The sequence below is a fragment of the Eschrichtius robustus genome, chromosome 17 (assembly GCF_028021215.1).
Source record: "Eschrichtius robustus isolate mEscRob2 chromosome 17, mEscRob2.pri, whole genome shotgun sequence".
Classification (NCBI taxonomy): Eukaryota; Metazoa; Chordata; class Mammalia; order Artiodactyla; family Eschrichtiidae; genus Eschrichtius; species Eschrichtius robustus.
In genome coordinates, this window is record NC_090840.1 from 18,437,477 (window position 1) to 18,451,232 (window position 13,756).

The 13,756-nt window shown below is 36.1% G+C and overlaps 1 protein-coding gene across 1 annotated transcript in view; it reads right to left on the reverse strand.

Annotated features, from left to right (window-relative positions):
- Positions 1 to 7,680: 7,680 nt before the first annotated feature.
- UBE2W (ubiquitin conjugating enzyme E2 W) overlaps positions 7,681 to 13,756 on the reverse strand; it is a 74,329-nt gene continuing 68,253 nt past the window's right edge. Inside the window, exon 6 of the mRNA XM_068525860.1 lies at positions 7,681 to 13,016. Coding sequence (XP_068381961.1) covers positions 13,003 to 13,016 — 14 coding nt within the window. The 3' untranslated portion in view covers positions 7,681 to 13,002. The remainder of the gene's footprint in view (positions 13,017 to 13,756) is intronic.

Here is a 13,756-nt window from a genome sequence, read left to right on the forward strand (position 1 = left end):
ACCACACTTTAAAGCATCCTTAAAAATCTTGACCCTACAAAAGAATGACGAAAGGATATGAAAATGTGTCATGTAAAAAACCAGTGGGGGAGATGTTTTCCTGAGAGAGAAATATGTTCTCAAAACATTTGGAAACATCCGGAGAAGGGACTAGGATTAAGTCTATGTGTCTCCAGAAGGCAGAACTAGAAAAAAGAGATGAAGAGTCTGTATTAGTTTCCTAGGGCTGCTGTAACAAATTACCACAAACTGGATGGTATTTATTCTCTCACAGTTTTGGGGCTACAAGTCCAAGGTCAGGTGTCAGCAGGATCATGCTCTCTCCAAAGGCCCTAGGGAAGACTCCTTCCTTGGCTCTTCCACCTTCTGGTGGTTCCTGGCAATCATGGTGTTCTCCCCGTGTGCGTCTCTGGGTCTTTTCCAATCGTAGAACACCTCCACTCATATTGGATTAAGGTCCACCCTACGCCAGTAGGATCTCACCGACTAATTATATCTTCAACGACTCTATTTCCAAATACAGTCACATTCTGAAGTACTGGGAGTAAAGACTTCAACACAATTCAATCCAACGTGGAGACAGATTTCAGTTCGGAAGAAATAACTTGTTAATAATAAGGTTTATTCAAAAGCGCAATAATTTTCTGAGTTAGGTTAATTCCCATCAGTGAAGGTAGTCAGGAGTGATCGCTTCAAAGGCGTTGAGAAATAGTTCGTTTGGTTAGGTTATTGGACTAGAAAATATTAAATTCCTTTCCAGCTTTTTGACAATAGGCAATAAGCTCATGAACTAAGTAAGAAAATATCACACTAAATATTTCATTATCAGTGTCACCTAAAAACTTCAGCTTGCATCTCCACTCAGTAATTGACTATATAAGCTACCATACTTGGTGCTATGGGGTATATAAACATATCTCCTCTCCCAAACCTGCTTCTCCTCCTTGTATTTTGGTGAAGGTCATAGATCTCCACTCAGTTATCCAACCCAAGAATATGGGGGGTCATTCGAAGTATAAGCATATTGACTTAGGGCATGAAATTTTGGAGTCAGTCACTCAGGTTTAAATTCAAGCTCTATCACTTTTCAGCTGTGATTCTGAGCAAGTTAATTACAGTTAAATTTGTCTACGTTCTCATACTCTATTTTAGGCCATCATCCTCCTTTGTCTTTTATTTGAAAGCCTCATAATTCTGTTTAATTGAGGTAAGATGTTCAATAAACTAAAATTATTTAAAGTGTGCAATGTAGAACAAAAGAAAAAAGTGTGTAATGAGTTTATATACACATACACACATATATATATACACACGTATGTGTGTATATATATAATTATATACATGCACATCTGTGAAATCAAGATAATCAAGATAAAGAACATATCCGTCACCTCTGAAAGTTTATTCATGCCTGTTCCCACCGCTCCATATCCTCTGGCAAACACTTATCTATTTTTTTATTGAGGTTTAGCTGATTTACAACACTATGTAAGTTTCATGTGTACAACATATTAATTCACAATTTTTAAAGACTATACTCCATTTATAGTTATTAAAAAATATTGGCTATATTCCCTGTGCTGTACAATTTGTAGCTTACTTTATACATAGTAGCATCTTTTAATCCCTTATCCACATCTTGCCCCTTTCCCCTTCCCTCTCCCCACTGGTAACCAACAGTTTGTTCTCTATATCTGTAGGTCTGTTCTCTTTTGTTATATTCACTAGTTTGTCTTATTTTTTAGATTCCACATATAAGTGATAACATACAGTATTTGTGTTACTCTGTCTGAATTATTCCACTTAGCATAAAACCCTCCAAGTCTGTTCATGTTTTTGCAAATGGCAAAATTTCATTCTTTTTTACGGTGTAGTAGTATCCCATTGTGTGTATATATATATATACCACATCTTCTGCATCCATCCATCCCTCCCCCCACCCTTTCCCCTTTGGTAACCATAAATTTGTTTTCTATGTCTGTCTGTGAGCCTGTTTCTGTTTTGTAAATTTCATTTGTATCATATTTTAGATTCCACGTAAGTGCTATCATATGATATTTGTCTTCCTCTGTCTGACTTACTTCACTTAGTATGATAATCTCCAGGTCCATCCATGTTGCTGCAAATGGCATTATTTCATTCTTTTTGATGGCTGAGTAATATTCCATTGTGGGGTGTGTGTGTGTGTGTGTGTGTACACTACATATTCTTTATCCAGTCCTCGGTCGATGGACATTTAGGTTGCTTTCATGTCTTGGCTATTGTAAACAGTGCGGCTATGAACACTGGGGTGCATGTATCTTTTTGAATTAGAGTTTTCTCTGGATATGTGCCCAGGAGTGGGATTGCTGGGTTATATGGTAGTTCAATTTTTAGTTTTTTAAGGAACCTCCATACTGTTTTCCATAGTGACTGTATCAATTTACATTCCCACCAACGGTGTAGGAGGGTTCCCTTTTCTCCACACCCTCTCCAGCATTTTTACTGTTTGTGGACTTTTTAATGATGGCATTCTGACTGGTGTGGGGTGATACCTCATTAGAGTTTTGATTTGCATTTCTCTGGTAATTAGCGATGTTGAGCATCTTCTTTTATCAATTGTATTCAATAATTTGTGCCATAGTTAAGAAATCTTTGCCAAATTCAAGATGTCAGATTTTCTCATTTTCTTAAAGCAGTTTCACAGTTTTTACTCTTAGTCTATGATTCATCTGGGGTTAATGTTTGTATATGGTATGAGGTGGGATTTTTATTTTTTGCAAGTGGCTCTTCAAATGTTCTAGTACGATGTGTTGAATAGATTATTCTTTTCTTCTAAAAGTGCCCTGGCATCTCTGTTGAAAATCAACTGACCCTACCTTTGGACTCTCCCTTCTGTTCCATTGATGTGTATGTCTATATTTATGCCAACACTTTACAATCAATTCACGTCAGCATCATCTGTTGTCTGGATTACAATTAAGCCTCTTGTTTTCTCTTCCAGTTTTGTGACCTTTCCAAACACACACTCCAGCCTATGGCCAAGGTAATTTTTCTGAAGCGCAAATCTGACTCTGTCAGTCACTACAGCCCATAAGATAAAATCAAAACTCTATACCCTGGTCTCTCATGTTCTAGCTCTAGTTTTATCTCTTGACTTATTTCCACCACTCCCTCATCCAAATTGAAGGCTACAAACGCTGTTCTCTCTCACCCTGGGTTTTTGCATTTGCTGTGTGCTTTATCTCATATGCCTGGCAAACACTCTTCACTTCCGCTGGAATTCTTTCCAGACTCCCTTAGTCAGCTTTGATTGTTCCTGCTTTTTTTTTTTTAATTAAGTTTTATTGGAATATAGTTGATTTACAATGTAAATCATGTTTCTGCTGTACAGCAAAGTGAATCAGTTATACATATACATATATATTCTTTTTTTGGGTTCTTTTCCTGTATAGGTCGTTACAAAGTATTGAGTAGAGTTCCCTGTGCTGTACAGTAGGTTCTTATTAGTCATCTACTTTGTGATTGGTCCTGCTGTGATGCTCACTCAGCATTCTCTCATTACCCTGTGACACCACTGTCCTTCCCTGCCAGATCATAAGCTCCTTGGGACCCAGGAGGCACTCAATATGTGAATGAGTATAAAGTTGAACAAGACAGGTTCTTGTTCTTGAGAAACTCCCAACACGGTGTGGCATGCAGAGCAGTAAACCACGTCAGACTGTGTCACTCCCCACCCTACACCTCCAATGCTTTCTAGGTCTGTTGTTTCTGTTGTTGTTGTTGTTTTTTTATCATGATGTCCTGTTTCCCAGATAATCTTTCTGTACTGATCACTGCATTGAAATAAATCCCTTGGAGGAATAATTTGAGGCCTACAAAGAGAATAGCTTTCTCCAGAGAGGAGTTTCAGTTGCTTCTGATCACCTCCTGAGGACATGGCCGGTCACGGACCTCTTCTTAAACTAGGTCCACAGCCTGACATTCCCCAAATCACTCCAGGGTGCAAGTCTGAATCAGGGCTGTTTCCTCAAGTGACCTTTACTCTGGGAGTGGAATTCCACCGGGTCCTGGCTTTAAGTTAGTTTTGATGGGTGGGATGTTGGTGTAGTGACTCAGACTCATTTGGGGCATAGCCTGGGCTTTGTTTTCTGGGCAAACTTCCCTGTGATATTGCCCACACGCTGGCTCAGCTTCCTAATTCCCTCCCAGCTGACAAATGCTCTGAGCACAGAGGCATCTTTGAGTGCTAGGCTCATCTCTTTGTTTAGCGGAAACTTTGAAAAATCAATTTCAATCTTACCCTGACTCGTAAAGCCCTGTTATCATTTGGCCTTTGGCTTCTGCTCCCCCATGTGTCTGGGAACCAGACACATCACCCTCTGGGCTGACCTTCATACAAGTCCTGTCCTAGAGCTTTTAAAGCACTTGTTACCTTTGTGCTTGCCTAGAACCCATCCACAAAGTTTGTATTTTTCAAGTCATGACAACACTTTTTGCAAACCACGTGTTCCTCTGATTATCAGAAACTGCCATTTATCTGTACCCCTTCAGGCTTATCACTGTTGTATTATCTATTTCTTATCGCCCTTATCATAGGCCTTGGGAAGATATATGCTTCCTCTTATCTGCCATCCTTCTTGGTATAGGAGAGGTCATCACTAAGTATTTGCTTAATGTCCATTTTTAACCTTAATGAGTGTCAGGTTTACCTTTATGATCTCAGAGTCCCTTAGATGTATTTAGTTTAAAACAATCATATTCTTAATTTGTGAATACATTCAAGCAATTTACCTCAGAGATAAAGCATTTTATAAAAGAAAGCAAAACCAATTAAGAATGACAAATGACTTACTTTAAAGCAATTTTTTTCAAACTCTCTGGGATAGAAGGGTAGGGTGTTCTGCTATAACATTTCACACAGATGGTGGTTTGGTTTAGATGTATGTTTCAAAATTGCTACTGCCTAAGTTTCTTTGAAAAAGCTAGGATAGAAATACAAGTACAATCAGGTTAATTCAGCTAACATTTATTAAAAGCTTATGTGGCAACCAGGACCCGACACAGCCAAATAAATAAATAAATATTTTTTAAAAAAAGCTTATGTGATATGTACTGTGTGCTACATGCTGTATACACAAACACAACTGAGACATTATCCCAGTGTAAAGAGTTCCAGATAGAAGACTGGTTAGGGGGTAAAGACGGAAGGACAAAGACGGTAACTTTATAACAACATCTGAACTGGACCTTGCAGGTAGAAAAGCAGATAATGAACATTCTAGGAACAGGGGAGAACATTAGCAAAGTACAGGTAGTCTTGTGGCACCGTTACTTACGGAACAAGGTACGTGGAGGGCTGAAAAGCAGCCACGGAACATCGGGACCAGGCAGTGATAAGTCATAATGACAAGGAGACTGGAGAAAAGGGAAAGAAATTCCAGAGATGGTTTGAAGGTAGGCTCAACAGGACTGAAAAATGTCAGCGAGGACTAGTGAATAGTGTTAGATTCTTCATTTTGATAAATAAGTCAGATAGGAATGCAATTAACAGAGAAAGACAAATGGATGGCCAAGAGGCACATGAAAAGATGCTCAACATCACTAATTATTAGAGAAATGCAGATCAGAACTACAGCGAGGTATCACCTCACATCGGTCAGAATGGCCGTCATCAAAAAATCTATAAATAATAAATGTTGGAGAGGGTGTGGAGAAAAGGGAACCCTCTTGCACTGTTGGTGGGAATGTAAATTGATACAGCCACTATGGAGAACAGTATGGAGGTTCCTTAAAAAACGAAAAACAGAACTATCATATGACTACCAGCAATCCCACTACTGGGCATATACCCTGAGAAAACCATAATTCAAAAAGATACATGCACCCCAATGTTCACTGCAGCACTATTTACAATAGCCAGGACATGGAAGCAACCCAAATGTCCATCGACAGAGGAATGGATAAAGAAGATGTGGCATATATATATATATATATATACACACACACACACACACACACATATATATACATACCTACATACACACAATGGAGTATTACTCAGCCATAAAAGGGAATGAAATTGGGTCATTTGTACAGACGTGGATGGACCTAGAGACTGTCATACAGAGTGAAGTAAGCCAGAAATAGAAAAACAAATATCGTATATTAACGCATATATGTGGAATCTAGAAAAATGGTACGGATGAACCTATTCGCAAAGCAGAAATAGAGACACAGATGTAGAGAACAAACGTGTGGACACCAGCGGGGCAAGAGGGGGTGGGATGAATTGGGAGATTGGGATTGACATATATACGCTGCTGGGTATGAAACAGATAACTAGTGGACCTGCTGTATAGCATGGGGAGCTCTACTCGGTGCTCTGTGGTGACCTGGGTGGGACGGGATATGTGTATACATATGGCTGGTTCACTTCGCTGTACAGCAGGAGCTAGCACAACACTGTAAAGCGACTATACCCCAATGAAAAGTTAAAAAAAAAAAACCACCACATACAAGATAAAAGAAATAGGCATTTGGGGGGCTGAGAGTGGAGATAAGAAATTTTTCATGTTAAGTTGCCTTTTCTGCAGGATATAGCCAACCACATGAGGGTCTTGCCTGATGATACGTATCTACCCACATTAGGTCCTTGAAGATCAAGTACATGTATGAGAAGATATTCTCCACCTTACTTCCTTATTTCAGCTTTCCTTATTTGACCCTTTTATTCAGTTCATGTTTAATTACCCATGTATTACGTTAGTATGAAAAGTACTGTGGAATATGGGGAGGGTTTCAACAAAACCACTTATCCACAGTAGCTTAAACTAGTGAAGAAAAGTTATACCTTCTCTCAGAGGCAGAAATTATTTTAAGGATTATAATAAAAGGAGAGAGTGGCATCAAAGTACAAAGAAAGATGAATCTTGCATCTATCTAACCAGCTACTAATCTAGTTGTTTAGGGCTGCAGAAGCAGCTTGTTGGGATAAGAGAGCTTTATGGTAGTACAGCTGCCCCAGTGAGGAGTACAGGGCTCCTGGGTAAGTAGATCCTCTGTGGAAAGAAAACTTAGAATAGCAGCGGGACATACTGAATTTCTTCCTGCCAGGAATAACTGAGATGTGGAGATATCCCCTTCTTCAGCTTACCTCCTTCTCTCTTCCCATAGCTTCAGGAGTCGGTCACGTATGTGAGTTAGTTGATCTGTCTGTATACTTGGGAAAGCATGTCCTTATTAATCGTACAACTCGAAGCTCAGGAGCCCCAGACTCATGTTAACTCGGAGCGAGTGCTCCAGTCTCAGTTCCATCTTTTCTGAAAATGCCCAGTCTTTTATCAGGACTCAGTTAAAGCACGAAGAACCACTAAAACACACTAGGTTACACTACTAAGCAAAGATGATCTTTAAATTAAAAAAACAAGTGCCTTTAGTGACTATCTTCATTCTGTTGTATTCATTTTGGAAATGGACATGTTACTATTTCCATAATCCTTTAAAGATCACAGTCTTTTATAAAGAGGAACTATTATATAAATTTTCACATTATCATAAACTACAAAAAGGTTTAATATCTATCCAATTTAGCATTGAAGTCTACAGAAAAAGAAATCAATGACAACTGCTTTATTATTAAAAGTTACTGAATTCCATAAAGCACACAATGTAGTTTGTATTCAACTAACAAAAGTTTGATACATGTATTTAAAAATATATAATATATAGATTTATCTGTCAACATTTATATTCTATTTAAAAAGCAGTAGCTTTACATATTTTACAACTTGATTTTATAAAATACATACATCCGCCCTATGCAAATCTTCAAGCATGAGCTTCCATTCCTATTAATAAAATGCACAATCTATATTTCTGAGTATTCAGAGAAAAATGGTACCAACTAAAAATAACGTATCCATTATGACTTGAACATGCACCTAATTCTTGGCTACTAGATAACTGACCTAATAATCTATTCAAACAACTATGTTCCTTGAGCTTGACAATCAGTTTGCATTACGTAAACAATCTGTGATTAACTATGAAGAGACTTGCATTTCCAGGGTATCTAACACAATCTACTAAATTCTTTATTCGTCCTGTTTCAGGTTTTTAATTAGAGAGGCAAGATTATTCAGTAATTTGATGTGCCAGGAAATCTGACAAGTGAAGTCACACCTAACAAGCCAAAGCCCAGTGAGTTTTGAAACCGTGCTTTTGCCTTTGAGAAAACAGCTCTGAGAATTACTGTGGGAGCAAACTTTTCTCAAAACCCTGATGGTGTATGTGCCAAGGAATAGAACAAGAACTATTTCTCCTTTCCCAATCAACTGCGCTCAACTTGTAAAACTCGAGTTCTTTAGGTATGTGAAGATGTACTGGCTTCTATTCAGACATTCCTTCCACATATTCAAAATGGCTTCAGGTATCACAGTTTTATTAACAAAAAACTTTTCATAAGAAAGATATTCATGTAATAATTTTGGAGATTCATCCCCAACTATAAGTCCCAATGCTAACATTTGAGAATTAAAGTCACAATAAACACCTCAATTATCAGGACCAGAGACTTCAACTTGAAGGACAGAGATCTAAGTTTGAAGTACATGTTTAGATTCCAGGGGCCTCTAATGATAATGATGTATATAAATGTCTTTAATTTATGCTGAGAAAGTGAAAGTCTCCCACAAATTATTATTTTTAAAAAATAGTTCCAAGTCTCAAAATGGTTTAGAAACTTAAGTGGAAAAACACTTTCACCAAAATAAGTAATTTAATTCATTTGGGCAATAATTAGGCTTTGAGAGAGTCACATCCAAAAAGTAAATGAAATTCCCTCAATATCAGTATTTAAGAACTAAATTATAGCTAACAACAGCTTATTTATCAAGTAGTCAATTATTCAGCAAATTTAGCCATCTACTGATGGACTAAGATTAGGTATCAGAAATTATTTTATTTGTAGGATGGAATCCTTTTATTAAAATTATTTTCTGATATAATTTTAATAATCCTCCTTCTCCAGATTTCCTAACCTCAAGAAAGGGAAAGGGAGAGGAAAGGGAAGGAAGGAAAGAAGGGCGGGAAGAGGGGAGAAAATCTGAGACGTCAGAGGGACACTGAAGACTGATCCACTGGTATCTGTGAGGAGACAGGAAGGAAGAAGAATAAAGGAGGAATAAAAATAAAGACTGCAAAGAGGATTAGGGCCAGGAGGTGCAGATTAAAAGATAACTTTTTCACAGATCTTAATCATGCAAAGGCATTAGCATAACAGAATAGTGCAGTAGCTGATTTTGATAACAATGAATCCTCAGAAGACTCATGGTTAAGCCTCAGCTCTTTTTGAAAATAAACTTATGTGCACAATTACAAATCTTAAGCATTCAGCTAAAATATGTACAAAGAACTAAATAAAAGTGAGATGGAGAAATGTAAGCAGCAGTAACCATAAAGGCTTAGAACTAGTGACACTGAATTCTTTATTTAAAAAAAAATTTTTTTAAACACACAGTACCTCCTCTTCTCTTCTAAGGAAGAAGCTTTAACAAGTTTTTAAATATCTCAATTCTCAAAAACAATAGGCTTTTTAAAAAATAAGACTTGATTACCAGAAACAAGTAATATGTTGTTACATACCATTTTCATATCATTACTCATTTCAATTCATCTTTGATGCAATCTGGGAACAATTAAGCAGTCACTAGATACCTGTTTTAGAATCTGAAGAAATTATTATCCACCACAGGAATCTAATGATATATATTTTTGCATATAGTTAAAATTTCTGAAGGGAAAAAGTAGTAAACTATTCTAGTCACTTTATACGAAATATTTATATACCTAGTCAAAACAATTAGTATTAAGATCTTTCTCCAGATGAACTCTATATAAAAGCTATTTTTAGCATTTTCTTCCGGGGATTAAAAAAAAAGCCTTATTTCCCTGCTAGCTAAAAAGGAGGAATTTGTACACTACAAGTAAGTCCTTTAGAGATGAATATTAAATTCCTTAAGAGAACAGCCATAAAATTTATTTTTAAAAATTTATCTTAAAAAACTGAAAAGCGTTTCTCCCTTTAAAATCTATGGCATTACCTACTTGACATAATTTTTTTCTTTTTTTTGGAAAGGGCACCAAGTTCATGATCTAAACATGCAAAATAAGGAACTGAATGTATCACTGCCGTAACAGAATTTGGCAAACCAGAAGAATGGCCTTAAAATAAATAAATAAATAAATAAAAAAGAAGAGAGTACATATTGTCCTAAATCTGAAGGTATAATTCTGTAGACCTATGCAGCAGATAGTGCCTCACAGAGGGAATGCAGGGAAGAGGGAAGTAGCACGTTCCTATGTACACTTTCTTAGTTATTCTGGTTGACATTCAACAACGCAATACACAGAAATATTCTTTTTATTATTACAAAGCCGTTAATTGCCCTCTCTTGAGCAATGACTCAGGTAAACATCTTATGCTTTTAATAATGTAACTTATATTTAAAATTAATTAAATCTAAGTGCACAGGAGTTTTCAATGATTCCTAAATTCAAGGAAGTAACGCATAAGGTGTTACCAGATTGCAAATTTTGAATGGTTGGTGCTTCTGTGTTTCAGGATATTTCATCCTATCTTCTTCTCCTTAAACCATAAAATGTACCAAAATTATCTGGTTTTCCTTTGCTTTCCTCTGTGTCATTTTAATTTATTGTACGGTATCTCTAAGTAGAGAGAGAGGTATGTTAAAATACTATTATTTGTATTAAAAAACTCAATTGAGGCTATATATGACCTATTAATCTATACGATAGCATTGTTAACCATTGACCTGGTATATTAATTCCTTTGGTGAATAAATGTCACAGGTCATTTCTTTATAAAAGGATTTTAGTAAGAGGACCAGCAGTACGGAGAGAGACCCTCACCCCACCCCAGAGAATGATCAAGTGAATCAGTAGTTTAGAGCAGTTACGTAAAATATGAAAAATACATAATTTACAGCTGCAATTTTCATATTAAAAAGCAGTTAAAAACTAAGAGTAGTTCAAAGCATTCCAAAAAACATTTTTTTGTCTTGGTTAAATCGGCCAACTAATAAGACTGATAGAGACCACTGTGAGAATTGGTGTATATCTAGTCAAGAACAAAAATGTTTTTAAGTTTAAACACTGGTAGTTGCTAACCAGCAGTATAAACGGTGTCCACAATTTGGTGGCTGGCCATAGTTTAAAATTTTTTTTCAAGTTATTTCTACAGCAGACATATTTTAGAAGTCTACCCACCCCTGAGTTCAACAATTATACTTTTAGAGTGTAAAATTATACGCCCTTAATTAACAACATGTACAAAGCTACAAAATGTCATCTATACAGAGATTAAAAACAAGTTTTAAAATATTCTTTGCCAATTATTGATTGGATGGTTTTGCTGGGGTACATATTTCAAACCTTTTAGCCAACTGGCTTTCATTTTTAAGCCCAAATTGATTCATTATATTCACTGCAGGATATGTCAAAAAGAGTGCAACAATAGGCATTAGTAAAAATAACATTGTAGTAGAAACAGATTTTGCATATGTGAAAAGGTAATTTATAAAATACATTAATTGCTTTTTAAAAAGAGAACCTAGTTGCAGTATCATTAACTTACATGGTACTGAGAGTTGGACCTTTCAAACAATTTTTTTTTCTATAGAAAAATGTTATCTAGCTTGTAAGCAAAGTCTTAAATAACAACAAAACAAAGCAAAACAAAACAAATCCCTCCAGAACAAAACTGTATGGTTGTGTGAGACAAATAAGCAAACATACCATTCTATAGTGTACTTCTGCCTAAATTTTAAAATAAAAATGTCCACACTCTTTTGTTAAAACATTAAGCCTCTGTCAAAAATGTATTTCTTATTTTAGGGTACAGGATTGAAGGACAAGATGATACTTACAAGTAAAGAAAATTTACAAGAAAAAACTTGACAAAAGTTTTTCAATTAAAGTACTGTAACATTCAAACTTGACTTAACATAACAAAAGAAACAAAACTGCAAACAAAAATGTTTATGGATTTTTCCGAACATAAATAAATGAAACAGTGTCGAGGCAGCAGGGCTCATGCTGACGGCTAGCGGGAAGTAGCAGAGTGTCATCTGCTTGGGGAAATCGTTAACGTACAAACGACAAGCCCAGATCATGGACTGCAGCAGTTTACTTGTCACTGCCATTTTTCTTACTTCCAAAATAAAGCCTTGATTAAACCACTCATACCCTATATTACTCACACCTTTACTTCAGAGACTGAGGAACTATATACAACAGATGAATTCATTTTCACCATAGGGATAACATATTGTACCTCTCTGCCAATGTCACTTGAAAACTGTCCATGTCAAAACAACTTGACAGCAGATATAAACAATTCAATAAATATGCAATGATCTTTCATTACAGTCCTTTAAAGACGCATGTTAATTCATGCTGTTAACCTTAGGGTTCACAGTGCATAGAATCCAAATGTAAGCAGTTGGGGTGACTTTCAAAGTAATGTTGGTTCCCTCACTTTATTTATAATCCCACTCTAACTGATAAGTTCATTTCATAGGCCCTATCATGCATTAATCATTGGGTGGCAGGAGTTAATGAAAATTTTTCCTGTTACAACGTCCATTGCCGGCAATGAACGTCCCAAAACCGCCAAGGAAGTCATTGTTATTGCACAATACATGAGGACCTGGAACTTTTCCAAAAGCTTAAAAAAATAAAAATAAAAAATGGAATTATATTTGACATTTCCTGACACCTGCATTAATACTGTATGACTAATAAAAGCATGTCAGTTGCCTGGACTGAACCAGCGATCAACATGCGCCCAGAATGCACACGAGTAAAAATGCAGTAAAAGGAAGTAGTCTTCATTGCCTATAGGTCACTTCCAGTCAAAGGTTAAAGTTCAAAGACTGAATGATCAAAGTGCTCATTTTCTCAGTAGGACTATCTTCTGCTAGGAGGATGATAACAGTGGCATCAACAAGTATCATCTTTAAGAAAAGGAGAAAAAAGATAATTAAAACAGTCAAGCATGCGTAAGTAAAATCTACAAGTTAGTCTAATACAGAAATAATTTCAAGTAGCAAGAAGAACATGGTTTACGTTTCTGACTTGTCTCCCCCAATCCCTGCAAATAAAAAAGTCCATTTTGTGTTCGAGTATATAGTGACAAGCAAATCAAGCTGTATTCTTTCAGGGAAATGGTAGTTTACACAAATCTTAAAATGATATTATTATCAGTATGTTAATTCTATTTCAAATAATAAATTGATATATGTTAGCACATATTCATGATTTACCAATCATAAGAGAATTCTTTTATGGGCAACAATTTAAAACTGTAATGAGACAGGAAGGAAACTCCTGACCAACACTGTCATGCTACTTAACACAGAATAATACAAGTATGTCACTGAAAGAAGTAACTTCACATATGAGCTACAATCTCTAAATCAATCAGTAGTAAATGTTATTGATTTCTCTTCAGAAAATAAATTTTTCAGCAAGTATACATATACATGCAAAGGAGGTCATTTTTAAAAAAACAATCCCATAGGTATAGTAACACATTCTGATAGCCTCAACACATTTATGTAACACATATAAATTCTTGGGAGTTGATGACTTATTTTACAAAATTTACTTCACAAAACCTATTTGAAGGATTTTGAGGACTGGTTATTCTTCAGAAAGAATCTCTAGAAAGAAGTAAGACTAGTGGCAACTACCC